General features: G+C 59.4%; 3 protein-coding genes across 7 annotated transcripts in view; all 3 read right to left on the bottom strand.

Annotated features, from left to right (window-relative positions):
• Positions 1–453: 453 nt before the first annotated feature.
• On the bottom strand, positions 454–10,192 carry LOC139681447 (ras GTPase-activating protein 4-like). Its single transcript, XM_071574828.1, has 20 exons — positions 10,058–10,192; positions 5,832–5,888; positions 5,342–5,455; positions 4,990–5,051; positions 4,743–4,872; positions 4,379–4,460; positions 4,077–4,208; positions 3,906–3,997; positions 3,569–3,692; positions 3,309–3,462; positions 2,916–2,980; positions 2,588–2,700; positions 2,332–2,518; positions 1,957–2,094; positions 1,548–1,871; positions 1,334–1,471; positions 1,123–1,258; positions 927–1,047; positions 785–843; positions 454–648 (listed from the first exon to the last, which is right to left on the bottom strand). Exons 1-20 carry the CDS (start codon positions 10,120–10,122, stop codon positions 527–529), a joined length of 2,415 nt encoding a protein of 804 aa, XP_071430929.1. The 5' UTR covers positions 10,123–10,192; the 3' UTR covers positions 454–526.
• Positions 10,193–12,139: 1,947 nt separating this feature from the next.
• LOC139681599 (uroplakin-3b-like protein 1) lies at positions 12,140–14,314 on the bottom strand. The gene is made up of 6 exons (XM_071575077.1): positions 14,205–14,314; positions 13,466–13,615; positions 13,148–13,379; positions 12,980–13,056; positions 12,533–12,662; positions 12,140–12,404 (listed from the first exon to the last, which is right to left on the bottom strand). The coding sequence occupies exons 1-6, from the start codon at positions 14,248–14,250 to the stop codon at positions 12,299–12,301; spliced, it is 741 nt and encodes a 246-aa protein (XP_071431178.1). The 5' UTR covers positions 14,251–14,314; the 3' UTR covers positions 12,140–12,298.
• Positions 14,315–19,321: 5,007 nt separating this feature from the next.
• Positions 19,322–23,996, bottom strand: part of DTX2 (deltex E3 ubiquitin ligase 2) — a 41,888-nt gene continuing 37,213 nt past the window's right edge. For 3 of the 5 annotated variants that reach the window (XM_071574772.1, XM_071574773.1, XM_071574775.1), the window contains 5 exons: positions 21,888–21,958; positions 21,113–21,271; positions 20,873–21,034; positions 20,119–20,208; positions 19,322–19,978 (listed from right to left, as the gene is read on the bottom strand). In XM_071574772.1, the coding sequence (XP_071430873.1) occupies positions 19,754–19,978; positions 20,119–20,208; positions 20,873–21,034; positions 21,113–21,271; positions 21,888–21,958 (707 nt within the window). In that variant the 3' untranslated portion in view covers positions 19,322–19,753. Of the gene's footprint in view, positions 19,979–20,118; positions 20,209–20,872; positions 21,035–21,112; positions 21,272–21,887; positions 21,959–22,847; positions 22,935–23,996 lie in introns of all 5 variants that reach the window. The other 2 variants (XM_071574776.1, XM_071574774.1) reach the window with 2 other exon arrangements.

Genomic DNA, 23,996 nt, shown 5'->3' with positions numbered 1-23,996 from the left:
ATGGCACCAGTGTCACCAGTGCTGCCACCACCACCACCATCACTACAGGAATCACCAGTGATGCCACCACTGCCACCACCAGGACCACCAGAAATGGCACCAGCAGGGCCATCAGTGATGGCACCAGTGCCAACAGCAGCACCACCAGTGCTGCCATGAGCAAAGACTCTAGGGGTGCCACCAGTACCACCAGCAGAGCCACCAGCAATGTCACCAGTGCTGCCACCACCAGAGCCACCACCAGTGCTTCCACCAGGCCACCAGTAGACCCACCAGTGGTGCCACCACTGGTAAGGCCACCAGAATTGGCAGCAGCAGGACTATTAGAGATGGCAGCAGTGCCACCAGCAGTTGCACCACCAGTGCCACCAGCAGACCTGTGGCCAATCCCCCGCCCGTCTCCGTGGCCAGCGGTGTCCCACCACATGGACAGGACAAGGCTGCAGGGTACAAAGTGCCTTTATTTCCACCACTGTGGTCCCCAAGCCGAGGGGACCCTGAATCCCAGCTGGGGGACACTGGTCCCTCACGTCTGCAGCTGCAGCAGGACAGGGGCTGGGGGCTCTGGGGGCTGTGCCTGGCGGTGACAGCTCTCCAGGTCCCCCAGCACCCCAAAGAGCCGGCTCAGCCCCTCAGGCAGGGGGGCATCTGTGGGAGAGGGGAACAACAGTGAGACCCCACAGCCCCCCTGGGGGGCACCCCCAAACCACCACAGCCCCCCTCGACCCCTGGGGGACATGGCCCAACCAGAGCATTCCCAGTTGGGTACCTAAAACCGGCTCACCTTCACCTTGGGGGCTGTTCTGGGCATCCTCCAGCTCCTGCAGCTCCCAGTACTTTTCCCTTGGGAAAGAAGTAGGAGAGAAGTGGCCTCATGGCAGGAGCATGGTGGGATGCAGGGGGGTCCACCAGGGGCAGAGACTCACCTGAGGGTCCCTCGGAGGCCCTGTAGGTGGCTGAAGAGCCGCTGAGCCTCCACTGTGGGGTCCAGGGGGTCGCTCCAGTCCTGCAGGGTGACGCCGTGCCGGGTCCGGTCACAGCCCAGCCCTATGGGGCGGCAGGGTCACCATATGGGGGGACGCCCCAGCGCCCCTGTGGGGTTCCAGGGTGCCCTCCCTGTACCTGTCCTGTCCCGCTGGTGGCAGCAGCTCCACTTGTCCCCGCGGAAGACGCCCGGGTGGTAGGAGCGGAGCACGCGGGGGTTGTTCCCGCACACCTTGCGCAGGGCTGACAGCCACTGGTTCAGCTCATTGACACACTGAGAGATTGGGGACAGTGAGGGGGAGAGCCCCGGGCTGTGACACCCCTCGGGGTGTCCCCCACTGTCCCCTACCTTGCACTGCAGGTAGGCTGTCTCCTGCTGCCCACCCGTGTCCGTGTAAACCACCTGCATGACATGGGAGCTCCCGAAGCTCTTCTCCTCCACCTTCTCCGCCGCGAGGATGTCGGACAGGGCGATGGCACCGAGACGCTGATGGAGGGGACACACACACACAGGGGGTCAGTGCCACCCCATTGCCACCCCCTACCCCCCAGCACTCCCTTACCTCAGCGCTGGGGCTCTTGCCAAAGCCGAGAGACTCCCCGGTGAGGCAGAAGTGGAGTTTCTTGCCGGCGGTGGCAGCGAGCAGAGGCCCCTTGCCCCGCACCTTGTGCACGAAGAGCAGCCCCTCCTTCATCACTGCCGTGGGGGCGCCCAGCGGCCACCCCTCACCCTCCTCCTCCCCCTTCTCCTCCTCCGTGCCCACCAGGCGGGTGATGAAGTCCTTCATGCGGGCGATGCCCTGCTGCAGGGCAGGCAGCAGCGGGGACAGCCACGTCTCCTTGGCCCGCCCGGCCGCCGGCTCCATGTTGCCCACCAGCTGGATGGCCTGGAGACCCCCGGGGATGGCGGTGTCACCCCCAGCAGACCCAGCCAGGCACCTCAAACCTCCCCCCTGGTTGCCCCCACCCCACCTTGGCCAGCAGCAGCAGCGTGCGGCTGGTCCGCGCGTCCGCGTGTGTCTCCCGCAGCTGGAACAGCTTGGGGGTCATGACGGCTGGCGAGAAGAACCGCAGGCAGAGGAAGCTGGTGACGGCCACAAATTTGGCATGCTGTGACCACCGAGATGGGAGGGGGAGACATGTGAGGGTCTGTCCCAAAACGGGACATCCCCAGGCACCGCACACAGCGATGCCCCCACACCCAGGGCACGGCCCCACTCGTTGTCCCCCTGTGCCCCATCCCTGGGCACTACGCTCGTGCCCAGGAGGGAACCCCATCAACACAGCTGGGGACTGCACCCACTGAGCCCTCTCCCCTGTGGATGTCCCTGTTTGCCACAGCCTGACCTGGTGCTGGGGGAAGCGCTCCCCGACGCGCTGGAAGAGCTGCCGGAAGGCGGAGCGGATCACGGGGGGACACGCCGGGGCCGACTTGACGATGGCATCCAGCAGCTCTCCCAGGTAGGACTGCAGGTGCTGGCGGCTCTGCTCGATCACCTCGCCCTCCGTCTGCACCCGGTGCAGCCCCGAGCACCTGCAGGCACCGTCACTGTCACCCCCGGGCCAGGCACTGCCCTGCCCCACTGCCCCACAATCCCCTTACCCAACGTCTTTGATCTCCACCTTGCCGGGGTCCAGCTCCACGTATTTCTTCTCCTCGAACACACGGGCGATGGTGGGTCCCAGGACAGAGTGCAGGTATGGCATCCCTGTCACCTGCCAGGGGACAGCCCAGGGGACAGCAATGGGCCACAGGTTTGGCACACGACACCCTCAGGGTCACCCAGGGGGTTTTCTATCTTCAGCCTCCCAGCTCCAGGAGAAGACACAGCCCCACCAACTCTCCCAGTCTTCCCAATGGGAACCAGTCCCCAGGGGACATCCCAGAACCAGAGTGATCTGGGAAGAGCAGGCTTTGGGAAGTGTGGCACCTTGAGGAAGGACTCCATTGACTTTGAGGCCAGGGAGTTGCTCCGGAACAAAGTGTTGGGCTCACCTGCAAAACAAGAGAGGGTCCATGGCCTGGGGGATGGCCACAGGTCACCCACCAGGCAGCTTCAACCATGGGGGGCATTCCCAGGGGCTGTGCCCTCCACCTCTGGACATTTCTATGAGGGTTATGGGGATTTTCAAACCTCAAACCACCTGCTTCTCCACCAAACTCAGCTCAGGAGTTGCTGGGATGAACCCAGCAGATTCCTACACAGAAAACAGTGGGATGGCTGAACCTCACCTGTCACCCCAAAGAATTCCCCATACAAGGTCCTGGAGATTGTGCAGCCCCAGAAAATGGTTGGAAACCTCTGACTCTACTTCCCACTTACAGGGCTTGGCCAGCTCCAGCTCAAAGAGCAGGTCCAGGAACTCCTTGACCAGCCCTTGGCCCAGGAAGAGTTTGACCAAGTTGATGGCGACGTCCTGCCGGCACTCAGCTGTGGTGGTTTCATCCAGGAGGGTGACCAGGTGCACCTGGCCATTCTGGAGGGGAGAGGCACCACAGTGTGATGGCCTGAGTCAGGCACATGCCTGGCACAGAGCCAGGGGAAGGTGGGTGATCCAGCAGGGCTTGGCATGGACCCCTCACCTGGCGCCCCAACTTCACCTCCTGGCACAGGAGCTGGACCAGGGGCTGGTAGCAGTGGGAGGGCAGCACCGTCTCATCCCGCAGCCTCACCTGCAGCTGCAGCGAGCCCAGGCTGCCTTGGTGCCTGCAGGAGCACAGAGTGGATGGGTGAAAGGTGGAAAAAGTACTTCACCAAGCAGGAGGTGGTCAAACAGCCCAGGAAAGCCTGGGCAGGCGGGTGGAGGAGCTGCTCCTCCAAAGGATGATGCTACCCAGGATGATGCTGCACCTCCCATATGCCCATATGGGTACTGGGACCACCTTCAGCACACCCCAATGCCCCTGTGCCAAGACTCACTCGTCCTCCATTGGCTTGGACTTGTCGGGCCGCAGTCTGAACCACCCCTCCTCCTGCCCAGCTGCCTCCAGCCCCTGGATACTGAACACCACCTGGGAGGGGGAGGCAGGAGAGGGCTGGGTGGGCAGTTGGGCAGGACCCTGGCAGTGGTGATGGGATCTGAGGGCTCACCTTGCCTAGGAAGTCGTTCCTGCCAACGAGGTCCCAGTCCCACACCTCCACACACAGCTTTTCCCCCGCTGGCTCGGCCAGCTCGAACTCAAAGGTCTCATTCCAACGTGGGTAACACGATTTCTTGACCACCTGTGAAGGCAAACAGCTTCATGTCCCCGCGAAGGGTGGATCCCAAATCCCCTGCGGGCACCAAGATGGGGACACTGTGGGACAGGGATGGCTCCAGGCTTCCCCATGGGACAATTCCACCTGCACCACTGGCAGGCTGAGGATCACAATGAGCTTGAAGTTGGACTCACAGTGCTCTCCTGTGTCTTCCCGTTGTAGCGCAGGCGGACAAAGGGGTCAGAGGCCCCATTCCGGTCCTTCCTGGCCAAATCCCTGCCAAGAAGGATGAGAATTTACCATCAATCTCCCAAAATACCTGCAGGCATCCACTGCTCCACTCCCCTCCTCGGTTCCCCAGCTTGTTGAGATGTACATCCCAAAGACCAGCAGATGGGGTGAACCCTAACCCAGGACCCCCATCAGCTGCTGGATGGGGAGGATGCTCTGCATCCAAGGGACTGGATACACCAGGGAAACAGTCATGGAGCAGCCCAGACTCACCACCCATGTCCTGGCTGCATGCACAGCCCCTGCCATGCCCTGTCCCCTCCTCACCTGGCCTCCAGCACGGAGCAGCGCAGCCGCCGGCTGCCCTGGCTGCCCAGGACTTCCACACGCAGGTGGATCTCCCCCTGCACCTCCTCGTCAGGGTCCACCTCGCTGAGGCTCATCCAGCCATTGTATCCTGTGGGAAAAGGGGGGACCCCCATGGAGGGGTCGTTGGGGAGCCCTCGGGACCAGCTCATCCAGAGAGTGGGAGATGGGTCCCTGCTCGGACCCCCCCAGCCACCCTTTCCCCTACCCTTGGGGTGCTCCACCAGCATGTCCCGGGTGATGCACACCTTCCCAATGACGTCATCACGGCTGGAAAACACAAGTGGGAAGCAGGACACTGCGTGGGATCAGCATCCAGACAGGACAGCCCCCCCCCTTCAGGGGGTCCAGGGCTGGGGCCACCACGGTGTGTCTGTCCCCATGGAGCACGTCAGCCACCCTCTGCTGCCAGCTGGACAATAACCTTGGAAACACCCTCACCCCTTTGTGTCCCAAAGCCCAGGGCAGCATGGCCAGGTGTGGATTCTCTGGGCTGAGCACACACAGGGAGCCAAAGCCACCATCATCCTCCAAGTCCTCCAGCTGAGCCCCCAGCATACCTGAGGGCGTCCTCATCCATGACATAGATGGAGATACTGTGGAAACTGGGCTGGAGCTGCACCTCATATTCTTCCCCCCAGAATGGGGACAGCGTCTTCCACACCGTGGCAGTCCTGCAGGGCAGGTGGCACTGGTGACACAGGGGACAAGGCTCCCTCACTGGGGCACTCCCTACCTTCCTAGCTTTTGGAAACACAAGGCTAGGGGCAGCACCAACAGTTTTGGACTCCCAGCTGGAGCAGGGGATGAGTCCCTGTCCCTGTTCTTGGCCTGTCTTGAGGCTCTGGGCTGGCAAGACAGAGGTGTGGCTTAGAGGGGAAGGAGAGCCATGACCTGTCAGACATCTCTGTGTCAGAAGAAAGTATCTCAGCCCAAAGCAGGGAATAGTAGGAGTAGTAATAATTATAGTATTGTGCCTGCAGAAGGATAGATGGAAGAACCCACCAGGAGCCAGACTGGAGCTTCATCTGGGGACCTGGAGCCACTCACCTGATGATGACCTCATCGTCAATCTTCACGATACAGTACGGATCGCTGCTCCCTGTGCTGGAAGGACACAGGACAGCTCTGTCAGTGCCACCAGACATGGCCCTGGCCCCCCACCCAACACACAGGGGTCTCATGGTCATGGGTGGCCAAAGCCTTCAGCCCTGATAACCCTCATCCAGAGAAGGGACCATGCAGGGACACCCCAGGGCTTTGGGGTGCCAGGGGACAGGGCTGCCAAAAGCTTCCATGGGTGGATTTGGCCACAGCCGAAGGCACGTGGTGACCTCGACTTCACTCCCAGCCCAGGGACACACATCCCTGACTTTGTCCGGCCACTGTGTCCAGCTGGCAGCTAGAAGTGGCTTTCCTCTTCCACATAGGAAACCAAGGAACAAACAAAACCCACCCTTTCCCCAAAACAACTCCAGGCACCCACAGCACAATTTCTCACACCAGGAGCGAGGCCACATGAGCCTCCTCCAGCTCTGGGGTGCCCCCAGATCCCCAACACCACTGCAGGGATGGGAACACCCCTGGGGACACCCCCAGGGATGCAGAGGGTGTGAAGAGGAGGCGCCACAATGCTCTGACCTTGTTTCCTCTCAGGGATGACCCAAGTCATTGCTGCCAAAAGTTAATCACCATTTTATAGCTTATTACCCCAGTTCCTCAGGATCAGGGGCAGGGGTGGGGGCTCTGGCGAGGGACAGAGGAGCCAACAGGACCTGGGTGCTGGCCAAGGCAGTGCAAAAGTTATGGCTCTCATCCCACTGGCACAGAGCAGCCTGTTCTGAGCATGGATCCTCATTAATGCCAATCCCAGTGGCACCATCAGCCAACCACAAGTGTCCTGGAGAAAGGAGGGGTTGCACGGGTGGGGACTTGGGTACCCCAACCACAGAGTGACTTCCACATTGCAAATCCAGGGAGGTTGAGCAGATTGAAAAGGTTTGGGTGGTGACTAAAATAGTTTGGGGGGGACTGAAATGGTTCTGGGAGGGATCAAAAGGGGGTTGGGGGGAATCAAAAGCAGTGGAAGGGGACTGAAAGGGTTTGGGGTGGGACTGAAGAGGTTTGAGGTGCTCTCTGCCCTGCCAAACACAGCTGCAGGGGGTTTCTCCAGGCTGTGCATCCCGGGTACCACAGCAGCATCCCCATCCCCAGGCACTTCCATCCTTTTGCCCCCATGGTGCTGGCAGTGCAGCAGGTTACCCAGAGCCACTCTCTGGCTCCTGCTCCCATTCCAACCCAGCCACCCTCCGGATTGCTTTTTAAGGAGAGCAGTGGCTGAAGTGCCATTAACTGGAGCTCATTGCTGACATTTTCTGCCTTGTGCAAACCATCAGGGATGCAGGGAGCAGGCAGACGGAAAGGGAACAGCTGCCCGCTCCAGCTGTGCCCGGCAACGCGGGGCTGGCTTGGGTGGGAGCTGGAAAACCTTGTCCCCAGCGCGGGGACGTCTGCGACAGCGACATCCCTTGGACACAGAGGGGCAGGAAAAGCCTCTTGTACCACTCAGGCATCGTGGTTTCCAGGGATTGAAACACAGGATGGCCAGAATCCATCCTTGGCGGCTGCGGGAGGTGCCCAAGCTGTGGTGGGATAAATCCCCGCTCCGAGGGCAGGTGGGGAGCCCCGCACCGCGCTGGGTGACATCCCCTGCACCACATCCCTGCCCCGGGATGCCAGGAGGGCATTTGTGGTGCTGCAGGCTCGGTGGGTGCTGGGCATCCTCTGACTCCCACGCAACGTCCAGCTGGCTTAGGCACCCAGGCTGGGTGCAGGGACGGAGCTGGAAAGGGGAAGGCTGGGCTTTGGAAAGAGGAAATGAGCACAGTAGGAACTGGGGGAAGGAACCTGCGTGGTCCCCGCAGCCATCGGTGCGGCAGCACGGGGGGCTGGAATTAAAAATTAACTGGTACCGGCAGCAGTGCTGCTCTGCCCTGGGGGTAGCGATAAAATAGATTTAAAAAGGAAATAAAAAATACAATTAAAAAAAGGAAGAAAAATAACATAATAAAAGAATAAAATAAAACATAGAGTGGTAAAAGAAAAAAGGGTAAAAATAAAAGAAATAAGGGTAAAAATATAAAAATGGTAAAAATAAGAATAAAAAAGAAAAAAGGAAAAATAAAAGAAAATAAAAAGACAGAATAAGAGCATAATAATGAAATAAAAATGAAAAGTAAAAGAGTGAAAAGAGTGAAATAAAAATATAAAAATAAAGATTAAAATTACTAGAATGATTTATTATCATAAAATAAAATAGTCTTATAAAATAAATATACAATAAAATAAAATTCAAATAAAATAAAAAATTAAATTAAAATCAATAATAAAGTAAATAATAATTAAAAACCATGGAAAAAAATCGAACAGATCATTTCCCTTCCTTTCATGGGGTGAAGACGCGGGGAGGATTCCCCAGCGCTCTCCCGGGAGGGGGTCCCGCTCCTCCTGTCCCGGGCGGGGACAGGGCAAAGCCCACCCGGGCTAAGCCGGAGCTGCTGCCGCTCGGTCCGAGCAATGCCGAGCCCCGCGCTGGGTCTGGATCCTGGGACAGGCGGCACCGGGATCCACAACCCACAGCAGCCTCGGCCACATTCTGCTCCCGCGACTCCCTGTGCCAAATCCAGTGGGTCCCACGGGGGGTCTGGGGGTGCCCCATCACCCCTGGCTGTTCCAAGCAGGGTCTGCCCTGCCAGTGTAGCCGGGACACCCCGCAGAGGGAATTCCCATGAGGAAACCAGCGATCCCCAAACCGTGCCAGGGCAGGGAACTGGATCCCACAAGCCGCTGTCCAGAGGGGAGGGGGCCAAGGTCAGCGGCGGGGGCCGGGGCCGCGCTCGGGTTTCCCTCCCCTCCGGCCGCTCTCCCGGCCCAGTGCCACGTCCCAAAGTCACCGGTCTGGAAAGCTCCGCTCCAGGCGTTATGGCACGGTGGCTTTCCAGAGCACGCTCTCCCCAAACCCAGAGCCTCCCGAAACTCAGAGTCTGCCCGCGCTGGGTCAAGCTCCGGCAGGGAGTTGTGCCAAGGGATTTAAAAATCAGGCCCTGACACACGGGATTAAAAAAAAAAAAAAGGAAAAAAAAAGAGAGAAAAAAAAAGTCATCTTTCTTTCCTTGTTTATCCTCTTTTTCCATGACGGCTGCAGGGATTTTTGATGGTTTTCCGGCTGCCGAGCGCTCCTCAACAGCGTCCCGGTGTCTTGGTGGCTGCCGACACTCCGATGCTGTGCCCACATCCCACCCCAACCCTGTCCCCACATCCCGCCCCATAAGGATAAGAGCGATGAGAACCGCGCCGGGATTTTCTGGGAGGGAAATCCCGACCCAAAGGACTGCCAGACGAGCCTCCCGGACCGCAGCCATGTGGGATGGAGCCGGGGCTGGGAACAGAGCGGTGACAGCGGCCACAGCACCGGGGCAGCCCCTGCTCCTTTGGGGCAGGACGGGTGTCCCGGGTCCTGCTGCATGTCCGGGGGGCCCTGCGAAGGTCACTGAGTGATGGGGGCAGCACAGAGGGAGCCCCCCAAACTTGGAGCACTGCTTGGGGTACCCTAGAGAAGTGCTGAGGGCACCCCACAACATGGGATGCTCCCGAGGGTGTCCCTGAATCGGGTGGGGACATCGCAGCATTCCCGAGGGAGCTCACAAAGCGCCGAGAACCGCTGGGGCACACAAAGACATCCTGCAGCGAGCCCCCCAAGCAAGGAGGACCCCAAAGCCACACCCGGGGGGAACCCCCAAAGCAAGGCAACCACAAAGCCATCCTGAAGGGAACCCCGACAAGCAAGGGGGATCCCAAAGAGACCTTACAGAGAACGCCCTAAGTAGATGCATTGCTGTGGGGACACCACAAAGCCACCTTGGAGGAAACACTCAGAGAAAGGCGAACCGAAAACCAGTGAAGGCGAATACAAAACCACCCTGGAGGGAGCCCCCAAACTAAAGAGGAATCTAAAGTCATACTGGGCAGAGCCCCCAGAGCAAGACAATCCCAAAATCACCCTGCAGAGAACCCCCAAAGTATATGCACTGCTGGGGGGACCCCAAACCATTCCGGCCAAGCTGCCAAAGCAGAGGGAACCCTCCAAAGACAGTCGGTGCGTGGTGTCCCCAACCTGTTGTGGGGACACCCCGCAGCACTCCTGGGGCAGAGGGGCGTCCCTCCCGGGGATGGCCCCCTCCCTCCAAACGCCTCCCTGCTCCCGCGGGGACACTCACATGTCCTTGATGGGCAGGTTCCTGCCCTCCACGATGCGTATGGAGAGGGAGCTGCGTCGGGCCATGGCGGGCGGGCAGCGGAGCCAGACCGAGCCGAGGCGACCCGAGCGGAGCCCAAGAGCGCCGAGCGCAACCTCGAACCCCAATCCCCGGCACAGCAGCGCCCATGTGCGCGCCGGCGCCGCCGGCCGCCAATCAGCGTGCGGGGGCGGGGCTAGAGGGCGTGGCCTGGCGCCATCCCGCTGTACCCATTGGGTGGCTCTATCGGCTGTCTGCCAGGGGGCGTGGTCTGTGCATGGTGGGCGGGGCCAGTCCCTCCCGCCGGGCAGGGGGTTCCGAGGGGTCCCCCATTTGGTCCCCGCCCGTCCCGCTCGGCCCCATCGCCCACCCGGCACCGGCCGCGTCTCCAGCCCAGCCCGGAGTCCGCCTGGGTTGGGCCAGACCCGCACTGGGCACCGCTCGCGCCCCCCCCCCGAGCGTGGGGGGCTACTGTGTGGGCTGCTCCGCGCTGCCCTGCGCCCCCAAACCCCGCCGTCTTGTTGATTTTCTAACCTATTTTTTTGGTTTATAAAGCACCGCGCCTCCCGGCTGCGGCACCGCCGAGGCACCGCTGGCATGTCTGGGGGGCTCGATGCCCTAAATACCCTAAATACCCCTCTCCCTGCGAGACCCGCCTGGGCTCGAGGGCTGGCTCGGCACCCAAAGCTGCGGCTCAGAGCTGTGCCAGCCAAGCTGGTCCTTGACATTTGCGTAGTGGGGACACGCTGGGAACACGCTGGGAACAGCCTGCCCTGTTCCTACAGCACTTGCCCCTCTGCCTCCCCCGCACAGGGGGACAGCAGGGGACAAGGTGCAGTCCCCTGCCACCACCCCAGAAGCCTCCCCGTGTGGCAGTTCCAGCCCTGCACACGGTCGAGGCCACCTGTCCCCCACAACAGCATCTGCGTGGCAGGTGACAACCCCCCCGAGCCGCTCGAAGCCACTTTGCAGGTGGAACAGTGTTTTTATTTCGGGGGACAGGGCGTGGGTCGGAGGGGACCCGCGTCTGCCGGATGGAACCGTCCCTTGGCTGCACCCACGCGGATCCTCTGCGGGAGTTAATCGCTGGATTTGCTTGATTTCCCTTGGCTGGGCTCCACGGAGGCGGCTCCGGCAGAAGGGGGGCAGGTTGCTAAAACCCCTCCCAGGCAGAGCAAGGACACCCCGTAAGGGCGCTGTGACCGGGCCGGGGTGTGAATGTGATGCTGCCCTTTGCATGGCGCCTACGGAGGAAAATAGTGGGTTTAATATATGTATGTGATGTATACAGGTACATGCACACCTGCCCTGCCTACACACAAAGAGGCACAGCCACCCTGCAGTGAGCTCTGTCCTGTTTGTCCCCACCACCAGCGGGGGCTTATCCTGCCCGGGCTGCAGGATCAGGGCACCCACATCCCACAGATCAGTATCAGCAGCCCACATCCTAGTGAGGGATGAGGAATGATGGATCAGGTCATCTCCAGCCTCTTGTACAGGATCAGCCACCCATTCCCCTGAGAGGGATCAGGGACTCACCCCCAAATGCAGGAACAGGCACCTCAGGGTACCAGCCCCTCTTGGTGTCTCATGGCTCTCACAGGGACATCAAGAGAACATGAGAAGGATTGGGCCAGCTCTGGGTGGGAGAGACCCTGCTCTGGGTTTGGATCAGCGAGAAATCACTGCGGGGTGAAGAGAGACCCTCCCCTATACCCACTCCCCATCCCCCCATGGGGAATTCCAGTGCCCCTCAGCATCAGGGCTGGGTGGGTCAGGCTCCCCTTGCTGCTCTGAGCCCCAGGGGACTTTTCCCCATTTACAGTGAGCACAGGTGGCACTGGTGCCCCAACTCAATGTGACAACAACACATCTCCCACTCCAGAGCATCCTGGGCCACATTCTTCCCCCCACCCAGTGACGGGGCTCAGAGCCCTGTGTGAGGGCACAGGAACAGGCCATGGGGCTTTCCAGGGGGCTGCAGGAGGCGCTGAGGTTTTGGCAAGTGCCATTCCCGGGGGGTTCACAAAGAGGAGGCAGAGACCGGGCACAAAGCATGCGGAAAAGCCTTTAATGTCCCGCTCCATTGCCCCAGTCCCGGGGGCAGCTCTGCCCGTGCCCAGGTGGCAGTGGGCTCATGCCGTGGGGGCACCTGGGGGTGCGCAGGGAGGTGGGGCAGTGCCGGGGAGCGGCGAGGAAGCAGCGGGGGGCTGCGGCAGGGGCTCAGAGCCGGGCGGACGGCTGGTCGTAGACGTGGTGGGTGTTGTACCGCCGCACCGTCACCGCCTCCGGCTTGGTGAAGGTGCTGCTGCTGCCACAGGTGTCTGAGCTGGGGAGGGAAGGGGGGGTGTGGGCTAAGGGTGGGGACCACAGGATGATGGCATCACCCTCTGACGCCAGTCTGGCGTGCCCAGCATCCGTCATGGCTCCTGGGTGGGACGTGGTGGTGACACTCACCCCCAGAAGATAAGCATGGCTACCAGGCCTGCCAGGAGGATGGCGAAGAGGATGGAGAGGATGGTGGTGATGGCGATCATGCCGGCACTGTGCCCTTCATCAGTTGTGGAGATGCTGTTGGGTGACTTGGCTGGGGAGAGAGCAGGAGCAGAGGGAGCAGGATGCAGGAATGCACACCCCGGGGTGGCCCAGGGGATCCAGATGTGGATGTAGCCACCATGGGTGCCAACACAATGTGCCACCATCTCACTGTGCCACCGTACCCGAGTGAGACCCTCACTGGTGCCCTGCCTCAGTTTCCCCATCTCACAGAGGGTCTCGCCCCAAACCACTGCTCAGCATTCAGCTCTCCAGGACCACCCCACAGCCCTCAAGACCACTCCATATCCTCTCCCCAACGGGTGCGGGATGGGTGCAGGAGCAGGATGAGCATCCCAGCAGCAATACCTGTCCTCAGCATGATGGATGTTGACCAGTTTGTCTCGGCCACGGGCTCAGAGCCCTCCAGGGCAAGGAACTTCACCCTGGGATGGGAAGGGAGGTTGGCCATGGTCCCATGAGCCAGGAGGCTGCTGACAACCCTTGAGGGGGGCATATCCCCAAGAGCAGACTCACATGTATGGCCCGGGTCCAGACAGGGGGCCATTGCAGGTGGGTCTCGCCTCATCCTCAGTGCAGCTGGTCTCGCTGCCAACGCGCAGCACAGTGATTTCCCCAGGGGCTTTGGGGCAGGGGTAGTTGGCAAGGGTGGCATTGAGGGTCATGTAGGCAGGGACACTGTCAGGGAAATTCTGGAACGCGCTCGCGGGAGTTCCCGGCGCCACGGTGTTGTTGAAGGTTCTTGCGGCTGTAGGGATGGGGATGGGAGTGAGGAGGGACCCGGAGGGCACAGGGAGCTCAGCGCTCCCCTGCCCTGGGGCCGCTCCCACGTACTTTTTTCCAGGGCCACCACCAGCCAGATGTCGGCGTTGCTGTACTTGTCGAAGACGCAGCGGGGCTGCTCCAGCACGAAGGTGGAGCCGGTCGTCAGCCCCTCCAGCCCGGGGGTCCTGGTCAGGAACGGCGTGTATGCCACATGCTCGACTGTGGTGAGAAGCCAAGGGGGTGTGGTGGAGAGTGCAGACCCCCTGCTGCAGCCCCTGCCCGGGGGCTCCGACCGGCTGGCACGAACCCGAAGGCTCGGGGTGGGGACAGGAGGGAGCTGTACCCTGTGATCTCAGCAGTGGGGCCCCTGCTCGCTTCTCACCACCCGTTTTGGGCTCAGACACAAGTTTCGTGAAAAGAGAAAGCAAAGACTCTCCATGATCCCACCCGAGGGGCAGACAAACACCTCTGCGGGACCCCCAGACACCAGGGACACTGAGGGTGGCACCCAGAACAGGGGAAGCATCAGCTGCCCTACACCTGCAGGCTCAGGGGGGTCCTGGTGCCTGTGCACAGCGGACCCCCGCAATGCCAAGGGGGACACCCAGAGGACCCCACACTCTGCCATCCAATCCACGTCGGTGACACCAGGACACTAGAGGTGGCACCCAGAATAGGACCCAGAATAAGGGGCGAATCAGCTGCCCTACACCTCCAGGCTCTGCGGTCTTGTGGTTCCTGTGCACAGGGGACTCCCACAATGCCGAGAGGAATCTCCAGACCCTCCCGATGGCGCCGTTGGACTCACCTCTGCCGTGGGCTGCGGGCAGGAGCAGGAGGAGCAGCGGGAGCATGGTGCGGACGCCTGGGTGCCGAGGGCGGGAGTGCGGGTGTTTGAGCGTCCCCGGGGAACCCGCCTGTGGCCACCAACCGCCCACATTCCTGTCCCGGCCGCAGCCCCGCGGCAAACAGGTTGGGCTCGTTTCCCCGGGAGCATTTGTTATGTTTGAGCGCCCGCCGGCGAAGCGTGTTGAGAACGCTGGGCTGGTGGCACGGGTGGGCAACAGCGGTTACCCGGGCAGTGAGGCAAAGAGGGACACTCTGGGTGATGTGCCCCACAGACCCCGCCAGTGCCAGGGTGTGCCCCCATCCCCGACATCAAGTACCACCACATCGAGACCCTGGGTTGTTTTGGGGGGCGCTGGGTGCCCCCATTCTCACAGCTCCCACCCTGCGTGGCCAAGGACCAGGAGGAGGCAGTCACAGATGCAAAGTCAGACTTTACTTGGCAGGACACTTTACTTCTAGTGGAAGTTGTCCTTGCCCACGGCAGCGGGGTTGAAACGAGATGGTCTTTAAGGTCTCTTCCGACATGAACTGTTCCATGTTTCTATGACAAGGAGCAGCAGGTCGGAGGGCAAAACAGCCCAGCCCTGGGGGGCTACACCTACAGCCGGGGGGCAGGGGCTGTGGCAGGGCTGGAGGGATGTGGTGGGTCCTGTAGGATCTGCGGACAAAGGCGCTGGTCCCCAAATCCCGGTGGTACAGGGAGCCCCACACTTTGGCACTGCAGAGAGAGAGATGCAGAGGCATCAAGTGGGGCCCAGGGACTCTGCTGGCCCCTCCATGCTGACCAACCACAAGGGGCCCTTTCTCCTGCAAACTCCCAGTTTAAGAAAAGAAAGGCTTCTTGAGTCTTAAACCCATCTTTGCTCCATCTCTTTGCTGAGGGGGCCGAATTGGGGGTGTTCTCCTGGGACCCCTGCAGACACATCCCCCCGAGCAGCCCCCATACCCCAGGGCTCCAAGTACAGCAGTGGCCAGCACAGCGCCCAGGCTGGCCAGGATGGAGATGATGACCACCACGTCACTGCCACGGCGTGTGGGCGCAGGGTCGATGGTGCTCAGGCTGAGGGCTGGAAAGAGGCAGGATGAGGGGTATGGGGAGAGACAAAGGGCTCAGGGGCAATGGAAAGGAGGAGGATGGAGCAGATGGGGGGCATCAGGGATCACTTCTCTCCCCATCTGCAAGTTTTAGGGTGGTGGCATAGGGCTTTACGGTGTGCCACATGCCAGCACCCCAGCAGGGCAGGTGTGGGGACCCACAAGGGGACGGCAGTGCCACCAGTACCTCTGCGCAGGAGGATGGGGTGGGACCACTGCGTCTCCGCTTTGGGGCCGTGGCAGCCCATCAGCAGGAACTTCACTCTGCGACAGGTATGGGGGTGACACCGCGGGGACGAGCAACCCCTGGGCAGAGAGTTACCCAAGCTGGGATCTGGGGATTCTGGCCTTACCTGTAGGGCCCTGGGGAGGGCAGGGGCCCATTGCAGGGGTCCTGTCTGCCCTGGTCCCTGCACGCCGTGTCACCCCCGACCCGCAGGACGGCCGGGCTGGGTGCTGAGCAGGCGTACGCGGCTGCCGCCGTCTCCAGCGTCATGTAGGAGTGGGCAGTGGGCAGCTGCTTGTATGGGGGCACCTCAGCCCGAGATGAGGGGTTTCTGAAGGTGGCTGTGGCTGCACAGCACAGATGGAGGGTGAGCAGCTGTGGTGAGGGTCCCCCATCTCCCCTGTCACAGGGAAATGTGCTGGGAAAGCAGGTGCTCACCGTTGGCAAAAGCCACTGCCAGCCAAACGCTGTCCAAGGCGTTGGCGTGCTGGTCGAAGATGCAGCAGGGTCTCTCCAGTGCAAAGGTGGTGGCTGTGACCTTCCCCAGCAGTGCCATGGAGGGCATGCGGGGCACATAGGGCAGCCGGGCTGGTGGAGTGGATGGTGAGCAGGGGGACCCCTTGCTCTGCACTGCTAAGCAAGTGTCTGACCCTGGCCCCCATCCTTGAGAGGGTCCACCAGTGCCAGTGTTGGCACAAAGAGGGCTCAGCAGTGCCAGCAGTGCCAGCACCAGGGACACAGCACTGGTGTAGGGACCCCCACCCCCAGCCATGCCCAGCCCCATAACCCCCTCCCTGGCACAAACATCTCTCAGACCCTCCCAACCCCTGCCACGCTCTGCCCTGTCCCCCAGGAAGTCACCCAGGCCCGCGGCTGTGCAAGTCCCAGCCAGCGCCAACAGCACCCACGGCAGCTCCATGGCGTCCTCCCGCTGGGGCTGGATGTGCCTCTCTGCTCCGCTCACCCCGTGCCACTGCTGAGGGGATGAACTGTCCCCAGTGCCCCCGCAGTAGGGACCGCCCGTCCCAAGGAGCTGGACCCTCCCAGCCCCACATTCCTGCACCGGCTCTGCCGGCCCGGCAAGACCCCGCGGGCAGAGGGGAACAGCTGAGCCGCCCGGGTCACCCAGGGGTCCTGCAGGACCCTGAAGCACCGGAGTGGGATGTGAGGAACCGGAGCACAAGCTCCTGATGTGAAAGGGGAAACTGAGGCACGGAGGAGGCACCGGAGCCGCGTTCCAGGATGACTTGGCAGGAGTGACAGATTTGCTGGTGCTATGGGGACACCTGGTCAAGAGGTTCCGAACCCTTTTTACCCCACCAGGACCCAGCTCCCTGGGAGCCAGGGGTGAGCCCGTGCCTGACTGGTTCGCGTGCAGCCAGCCCTGCCCCGCGGGCAGGGAAGCGCTCCAGAGCATCACACCCGAACTCACCCAAAACCCCAGCGTTCAGGTGAACGGTCCCACCCAGCACCGGGAGCACGGAAACGCCAAACTCTGGGGCCACCCCACGGTGACATTTCCCCATCCATCCATCCTTCCCCCTCCCTAGGGAAAGGCCCCCAAACCCTTGGGATAGGGCCAGGGACAGTGCCCTGGAGTGGGAGCGGCCCCGCGGCTCGAGAGCCCCCCACGGCCACTCCCCGCGGGTGCTCCCCACGCAAAGGGGTTGGAGTGCTCCTTCTCCTGTGTTTGCCAAGGGCAGCGGCTGCCCCCTCCTGAGTGGGAGGGGATTTCCTCCCCCTTCCCAAGGGGCAGGGACCGCGCCTTCAGATTAAGTGGAAATGGGGCATTCAAAGATTACACCGTCCAGCTGCGGAGGGGAAAAACAGGCGCAGATGCAGCCTCCATCCCTCCTCCTTCTTATCCCTGACTTATTCCCCACTCCCACCCAGCAATACCTGCCCTGGGGACCCTGCCAGCCGCACACCTGCGCCCCCAGACCCTTCCTTGGCACTCCCCGCGGGGCACAGGGCGGGGGGGTGACGCAGGGGGGTGACGCAGGGGGACAGTGAGTCACAGTTTCAGCTGCCGGTACCCAGCATAGCTGCGGGGTCAAGGCTGGCTAATAATAACCACCCTGTGGCAGATGAGACACCACCGCGGGGGGCCGGGAGAGACACCCCCTCTCCCTGGGGCTCCAGCTGGGGATGGGGAGCACAAGTTTTTGTTCAACGTGTCCAGCAGCATAATAAGTATTTATGTCAGGTTCTGTCCCCTCCTGGCTCCAACGGGCACTACAGCATCATGGCTGTGCTTTCACCACACAGCTTCAAAGCTTCTCCCTGCACAGCACTGCCTGAGCTCCTGGTTCTGCTCCTTTCCACCCCTTGCATCTCCCTGCCACGGGGGCTAAGCCATCTCAGGCCCAGCAGAGACACGATGAGGATTTTAGGAGATGCCTCATGCTCAAAGATGTGACACGCAGGGATGAGCTGCTGAGCCTGACCAGCTCACAGACCAGTGCCCCAGCCCTGGACCAACCCAGACGCAGCTGACTCACACCCTGGAGCAGCTGCTGGAGATGCCTTGGGCAAGGTTCAGCAGGAAATTCTTGCTTGGTACAGGGCTGGGTGAACTCTACTCAATTTTCGCTTCAATTCACTGTTTTGATTGCTGTGAGAACATGATCCAGGGATACAAAGAAGTTTGAACTCAAAACCTCTGCCTTTTGCAACCAGGGTGGGAGAGGAACAGACAGAGCTCAGTGGTGCAGAGCTCAGCGGTGCAGAGCTCAGCACCATAAAGACACACACCTGCAGCTCCCAAGGACCTACCACTCCTGCAGCATCCCAAAATTTCACTGGATATTTGAGGGGTTTCCCCACAGAGCCTGCAGGACAAGGCAGGAGGCTGCAAGCACAAGATGGACACTGGGGAAAGCTCCTGCTTTGAAAAACCTTCATGTTATAATGGCAGGAAGAAAGCTGCCCTTTTGCTACTCCAGGACATGCTGGTCCCAAGAGGATGCCAAGGCAGAGCTGCCACAAAGCCCAGCCACATCCCAGATTTACCAGGAAGGAAGTGAAATGGTAGATGGCACCAGTACCAAAGGGATGGATTTAATATTAACTGGGTTCAGTGGCCACAGGGAGGGGAACAGCCAGAAACAGCTCTTCAAAAGACGTCAGCTCCCAGCCTAGTAACACTGTACAGCAAGGCCACCACAACTAAGGCAATATTCCATCTGCAAGGTGCTAGGAGTACAGGAGCATGCTCCCAGCAGGAGAGCAGCACTGCTGGCACCTGGACTGGCTGCCACTGCCGTCGGGAGGAAGGTGACTGTCACCAGCTGGTGGCACCAGCATCCCTGCAGCAGCAGCACAAAGCGCAGCAGCTCCTCCCTGCAGAGGCTCCACTGTGCCCCAGATTGCTGCCATTTCACGGGAGAGATGGGGAAAAGGGGGACAGGTTCTGCCAGAAGGGCAGGGGATGAAAGGAGCAAGGCTGGCAGCTCGTGGCAAGAGCAGGGGGCTGCAACATCATGCAGGGTGGACACTGATGGGTCACCTGGCACCATGGCCACAGACCACCAGGATCCAGCAGCCAAAACACTGACAGGCTGGAACCATGACCCTGGCACCAGCACTCTGTGCCCTGCCTCTGCAGAGATCCATGTCCTCCAGCTGAGCTGAGCTTTCCCTCCTTCATCCTGCCTGGATTGAGGCTCCTTGGATCAGGCTGGCACCCAGACAGAGCCACTGAGAGAGGAGGCACCCCAAGACCCAAGGCAGCAGGAAGGCAGGCAGGGACTGGCTGTGGAAGTGAAGAGTTTATTGGGACCAATCAGAGACACAGGGCAGGAGGGAGGCAAGAGGTCTCTCAGAGGGAGCTGCTGTTTGCCAGAAGGAGTCCCCCATTTGCTTTCCAGGTGGTTAGTGGGAGTGAGGCACCCCCCTCTCCCCAACATTACCAAGGGAAGGTCCTGCCTTCCCCAGGAGATCTGTCACCTCAGAACTGCTGTCCCAGCTGCTCCTGGCCATGGCCATCAATCCCACCCAGAGACACAAGTGCAGCTTTTACAAAAATATCCTTCCCTTCCTCCAAAAAACATGAAGAGCTGATGGGGCTCCTGTGGAACTGTTATTGCTCAGTGTGATGGTGGTCAGACACAGGAATTTAAGGCACCAGGAATAAGTGCACTGGGTGGACCTCTGAGGTGTGCACAGCACAGCCATGTTCCCATGGCTCACTGTCCCAAGCAGTCCTCAGTGACCCCCTGGGCAGCCAGCTCTGCCAACACATTGTCCAGGTAGTTGGGGTCAGGGTAGCCATGGCCACTCAGGTTTGAGTCCATCTCAGTCTTGTGGTGGATCTCATTCCACACCACCGTGTTGCTCTCACCAGTGGTGTTGGAGGTGCCCACGGTGAAAATCAGACGCCTCCTCCAGGCCACCTTCAGGAGCTCCAGAACCTAGAGGGGGAAAGGAAAACCAAAGGTAGGGGCAGCAGGCAGGAGACTTGAGCCACGAAAACAGCTTAACAGAAGCTTGACAAGCTCAGTGCTGTGAGATAACATAAGAAGGGTGACAGCATCAGGGTACAGTAACTTACCTTTCTGCCCTTCTCATTGTCTGGTAGGTAACAATAGCGAGGAAACCCTCTGGCTGTGTATGGCATCCCAGGGTTGGGGTGCTCGGGGCCCTGCAAGGGATGAGACATTTGGCATGGACACACCCATTTCATGGGAGTTGTGTCATTACTCAGCATCAGGATTTAGTTTCAGCAGCAGGATTTGACATAGGCTCATCTCAAACCAGTTCTTCCATGTAAAGGCAGCTGATGAGTATGAGGAATCTGACTTGGTTCTTATGGGACATGTGAATATTACAGATCCTCCAACAGCAGTCTCATGCTGGGATGCAAGGCCAGATCTTCTAAAATCTACATAAATTCTGGTGGGAGACAACCCCAAACCACAGCTTTTTCCACATGGTTTGATGACACCTTAAAAAGACCACACAACAGCTCAACCTTTCGCAAGCTCACTGCCACCACTGAAACCAACACGGGCTGTGAAACCACACATGGGGATCTCTCCAGCCTTGTGAGCATGGGCAGTCTCCTTCCTGCTCCAGGCAGATGTTAATCTTTACTGCAGGTGACCAGCTGCTGTAAACTCTGGATGCTCAGAAAAAGATCTTTGATGGAAGAGACCCACACACACAGGAACAGTTGGTGCAGCTGCTGAATCCAGGCACTGTAGGCTGCTCAGTGATGGGCTGCCAGCAGGTACTGCACTGGATCCCAGAACTTTTCTGGGAGGCTCTTAACAGCTTGTGTACCCATCAGCATGCTGTGCACTCACCTGGATGCCTCTGCTGATGTGATATACAATCTGGATTGTCCCACAGTCCTTGTGGCCAGGGAGGGACTGGGGCAAAGTGGAGACCTCCATTCTCCCTTTGGGCTGAGTCCCGGTTTTCTCTCCGTAGATGGTTTTACAGGAGGGACACTGCAAACTGCCATCCTGCCAGGAGAGAGAAGCTGGGATCAGAGCTCCACAGCCCAGCCACCAGGATCTGGTGGGGATGGACCAGCTGGGTACCTTGTTCCCGTTGGAGTACATGGCCAGCATGCAGAGCATGTGGAAGGAGTGCTGGCAGCTTGTCAGGCGACCCACAGCCTCTGGCCTGATTGTGCTGGACTCGCACGTGTCGCTGTAGCCGGAGGGGGAGGAAAGCTTCTCCATACAGATGGTGCAGTCCTAGAGGAGAAACCACCACCTGTGAGCACAGGGTGATCCCAAGGACTGACCCACCAAGGAGATGCCTCAGAAAGATTTGCCTTCTGTCTTAATCCCTCCCTCTGAGGTTTATGGGCTCAAAGTCAGGCTTCTTTATCTGGCTGGTATCTCTCCACTCCACTTCCTGCGCTGTCCAGGAGGTGGAGAGCTGCCATCAGTCAGAGCTGATGAGTGGGAACTGAGTATGGTTGTTCTACTTCTCTGCAAAGCAGCTCCAGTGCAGGGTTTGATCTCTAGTTTTAACCTCTGAGCACTGAGAGGCCAAACTCAAACACCCTCCTTCCCCCCAGGCCCTGCACACAGCTCCCAGGGAAACGGGGAGGCACTGCCAGGTTGAGCTATTCAACCCACACTGTGCTTTCTCTGTCACAGTCCTCTGACCAGGACAAGTCACCTGTTGGCACACGTGGGCTTCAGGCAGTGCTGAGGCCTCTCCACCTCACATCAATGGTGCCACTGCAAGCAGCACTACCTGCCACACAGGATGCCCAAGAAGGATGGTCCTCAGGCATTGCTGTGGTTTCATGACACTCCAGAAAACTTTGGGCAAGCTGGAGATGCTTCACTGTCCTCTCACCTCATCAGCAGGACTGCTCTTCAGCTCTTCTAGGTACTTTTTCACCACAGCTTCTGGCTCTGTTGGTGTGGCTGCACAAGGAGAGAGAGAGATGAGAAAGAGGAGAAATCAGACACACTGTGCAGTCTGACCTGCACAAGGAGTGAGCCAGAGAGAAGGGAGACAAGCAGGCCACTGGGCAGGATGCCAAGGAGAAAGGTTAGGGTTAGAGGGAGAAGAGGCTGCTCCAACTGATCCCTACAAGCTCCACAAAGGCTTTGCAATGGCTCCCACTCGGACTGTGAGTGCCACAGACTAGAGGACCCGCTGGTGCCCTGTGCCATGCACCCAGGGGTCTGCCTGTAGCTGCTGTGCTCCAGTTCTCCCCATGTGCCCCAAGTGATGCCAGGCATGTCCAAGCTGGACTTTTCTTGCACACCAGAAGCCAGCTGGGATCAAACTCAGTGGTCTCACTAGGACAGAGGATCCTCTGTGTTGCCAGAGGAGAAAAGGCATTCCCACATCACCCCAGCTGGTGCCCAACAAGGACACCCAGCAACTCACCAAGCTTCAGGTCCTGTTTTGAGTATGGCAGACCGAGCTTCACATCCTTAACATGAAACAGTGACCTTTCTCCTGAGCTTCCCACACACTCATATCCAGCAAGACACAGTGCAAGTCACTCAAGTATATAAAACAAACCAGCTTTTAACACATACCCTATTTGCAGCACATGACACTGATACGTTCACATCTTCCCAAATACAGTCCCTGACCCCCATCCACCCAGGCACGGGCATCCAACCAGCCCAGAAACCTGGTCCTCTCAGAAGCATTGTGGGGTGAAGCAACAAACATCACACAACATCCAGAGCAAGTTACCACCACCTCAACTCCCAGCCCATCCTTTTGGAGCTGCCTAGCGAGACTTGGCTTAAGTCAGGGAGCATCCCAGGCCTCTGCATGGCACCTGGTCCTTACCAGTCATCAGGCCTGTCACGGAGGCTGCCAGGCTCTTCCACCAGCCTGGGAGAGGAAACATTTGTACAAGTGATGTTATGACTCCACCTGGCAGGAGGCAAAGAGAGAGACTGGTCACTTGGCTTGGGGGAGAGACCTCATCCTTCCTTCCTGACACATGGGTCAGCCAAGGTGTAGCTCTTCCTTCTCCATTCTCCTTCCTGGCTGGAGTAGCTCTTCCTTCTCTGTTCTCCATCCTGGCCAGAGGGATGCTTTAGGACAGACAGTACTGCTGCTCCAACCTCCACACTCCCAGAAGGACACAGAGCATCACCACGTGCAACAGCTGAGCACTGGCAGTGTGGCTGTACCTGCATGACACAAATCTTCAGCACTCTCCACCCATTTAGGTGTTGCTAGACATGCAAAGGCCTGGATGGCACAGATCCTGTACCAGATAGAAGCCTCTCATTCCCTGGAATGCCACAGAAGAAAGTGAGGCAGAGCAGTAATGTGAGTGGAACATCCTTCTGCTAAGGAAGACTGATGAACAGGGAGCTGGACTCTCCTAATGAAAACAGTTGGTAAAATGAGTTCTTTTCAGAAGGGGGTTCCTGGACATTCCTGAAACACATGGTTTGTGGCAGTGGTAGCAGGAGGAAGGGATGACTGAGCACACAGAGCAAGAAAAGGAGCCCAGAAGGTGAAAGGATTCTTGCTCCTACTGCCAGTGCCAAGCAGGAGAGATGCCTGAACCTCAGGCAGAGCAGGGCTGTGAGGATCATCCTCTGGAAACTCCAAGCCAGGAAGAAGGCAACAGGATTAAGTATTAAGCCAAAGGGCAACACAGAAACAGGTGTCTCCTACTTCAGGGGCCAGAATTCCTGAAAAAGCAGTTCCAAGAACTGCCACAAGAAGAGCAGAAGACAAAGAGGAGCCTGGGCAAGAGTCAGCCTTCCCAGCTCTCAGGCCAAGGGCTCAGCAGTGCCAGGAGCTGCTTCAAGGCCTCATCATCAGAACTCACAGGGAGTGTGGCTCCTTGTCTTATCTTTTCCAAAGGAGATAAATGGGTCAAGGAGTCCTCCCTCCTGGGACCTTGCTTGCACACCATGGATCAAGAGCTGCCAGCCAGGAACGAGTCTCAAGGGGATGCATTCATTTTGAAGTCTC

This window comes from Pithys albifrons, chromosome 21, assembly GCF_047495875.1.
Source record: "Pithys albifrons albifrons isolate INPA30051 chromosome 21, PitAlb_v1, whole genome shotgun sequence".
Lineage (NCBI taxonomy): Eukaryota > Metazoa > Chordata > Aves > Passeriformes > Thamnophilidae > Pithys > Pithys albifrons.
The sequence above is the reverse complement of the archived record's forward strand: the minus strand, read 5'-3'. Positions and strand labels throughout refer to the sequence as shown.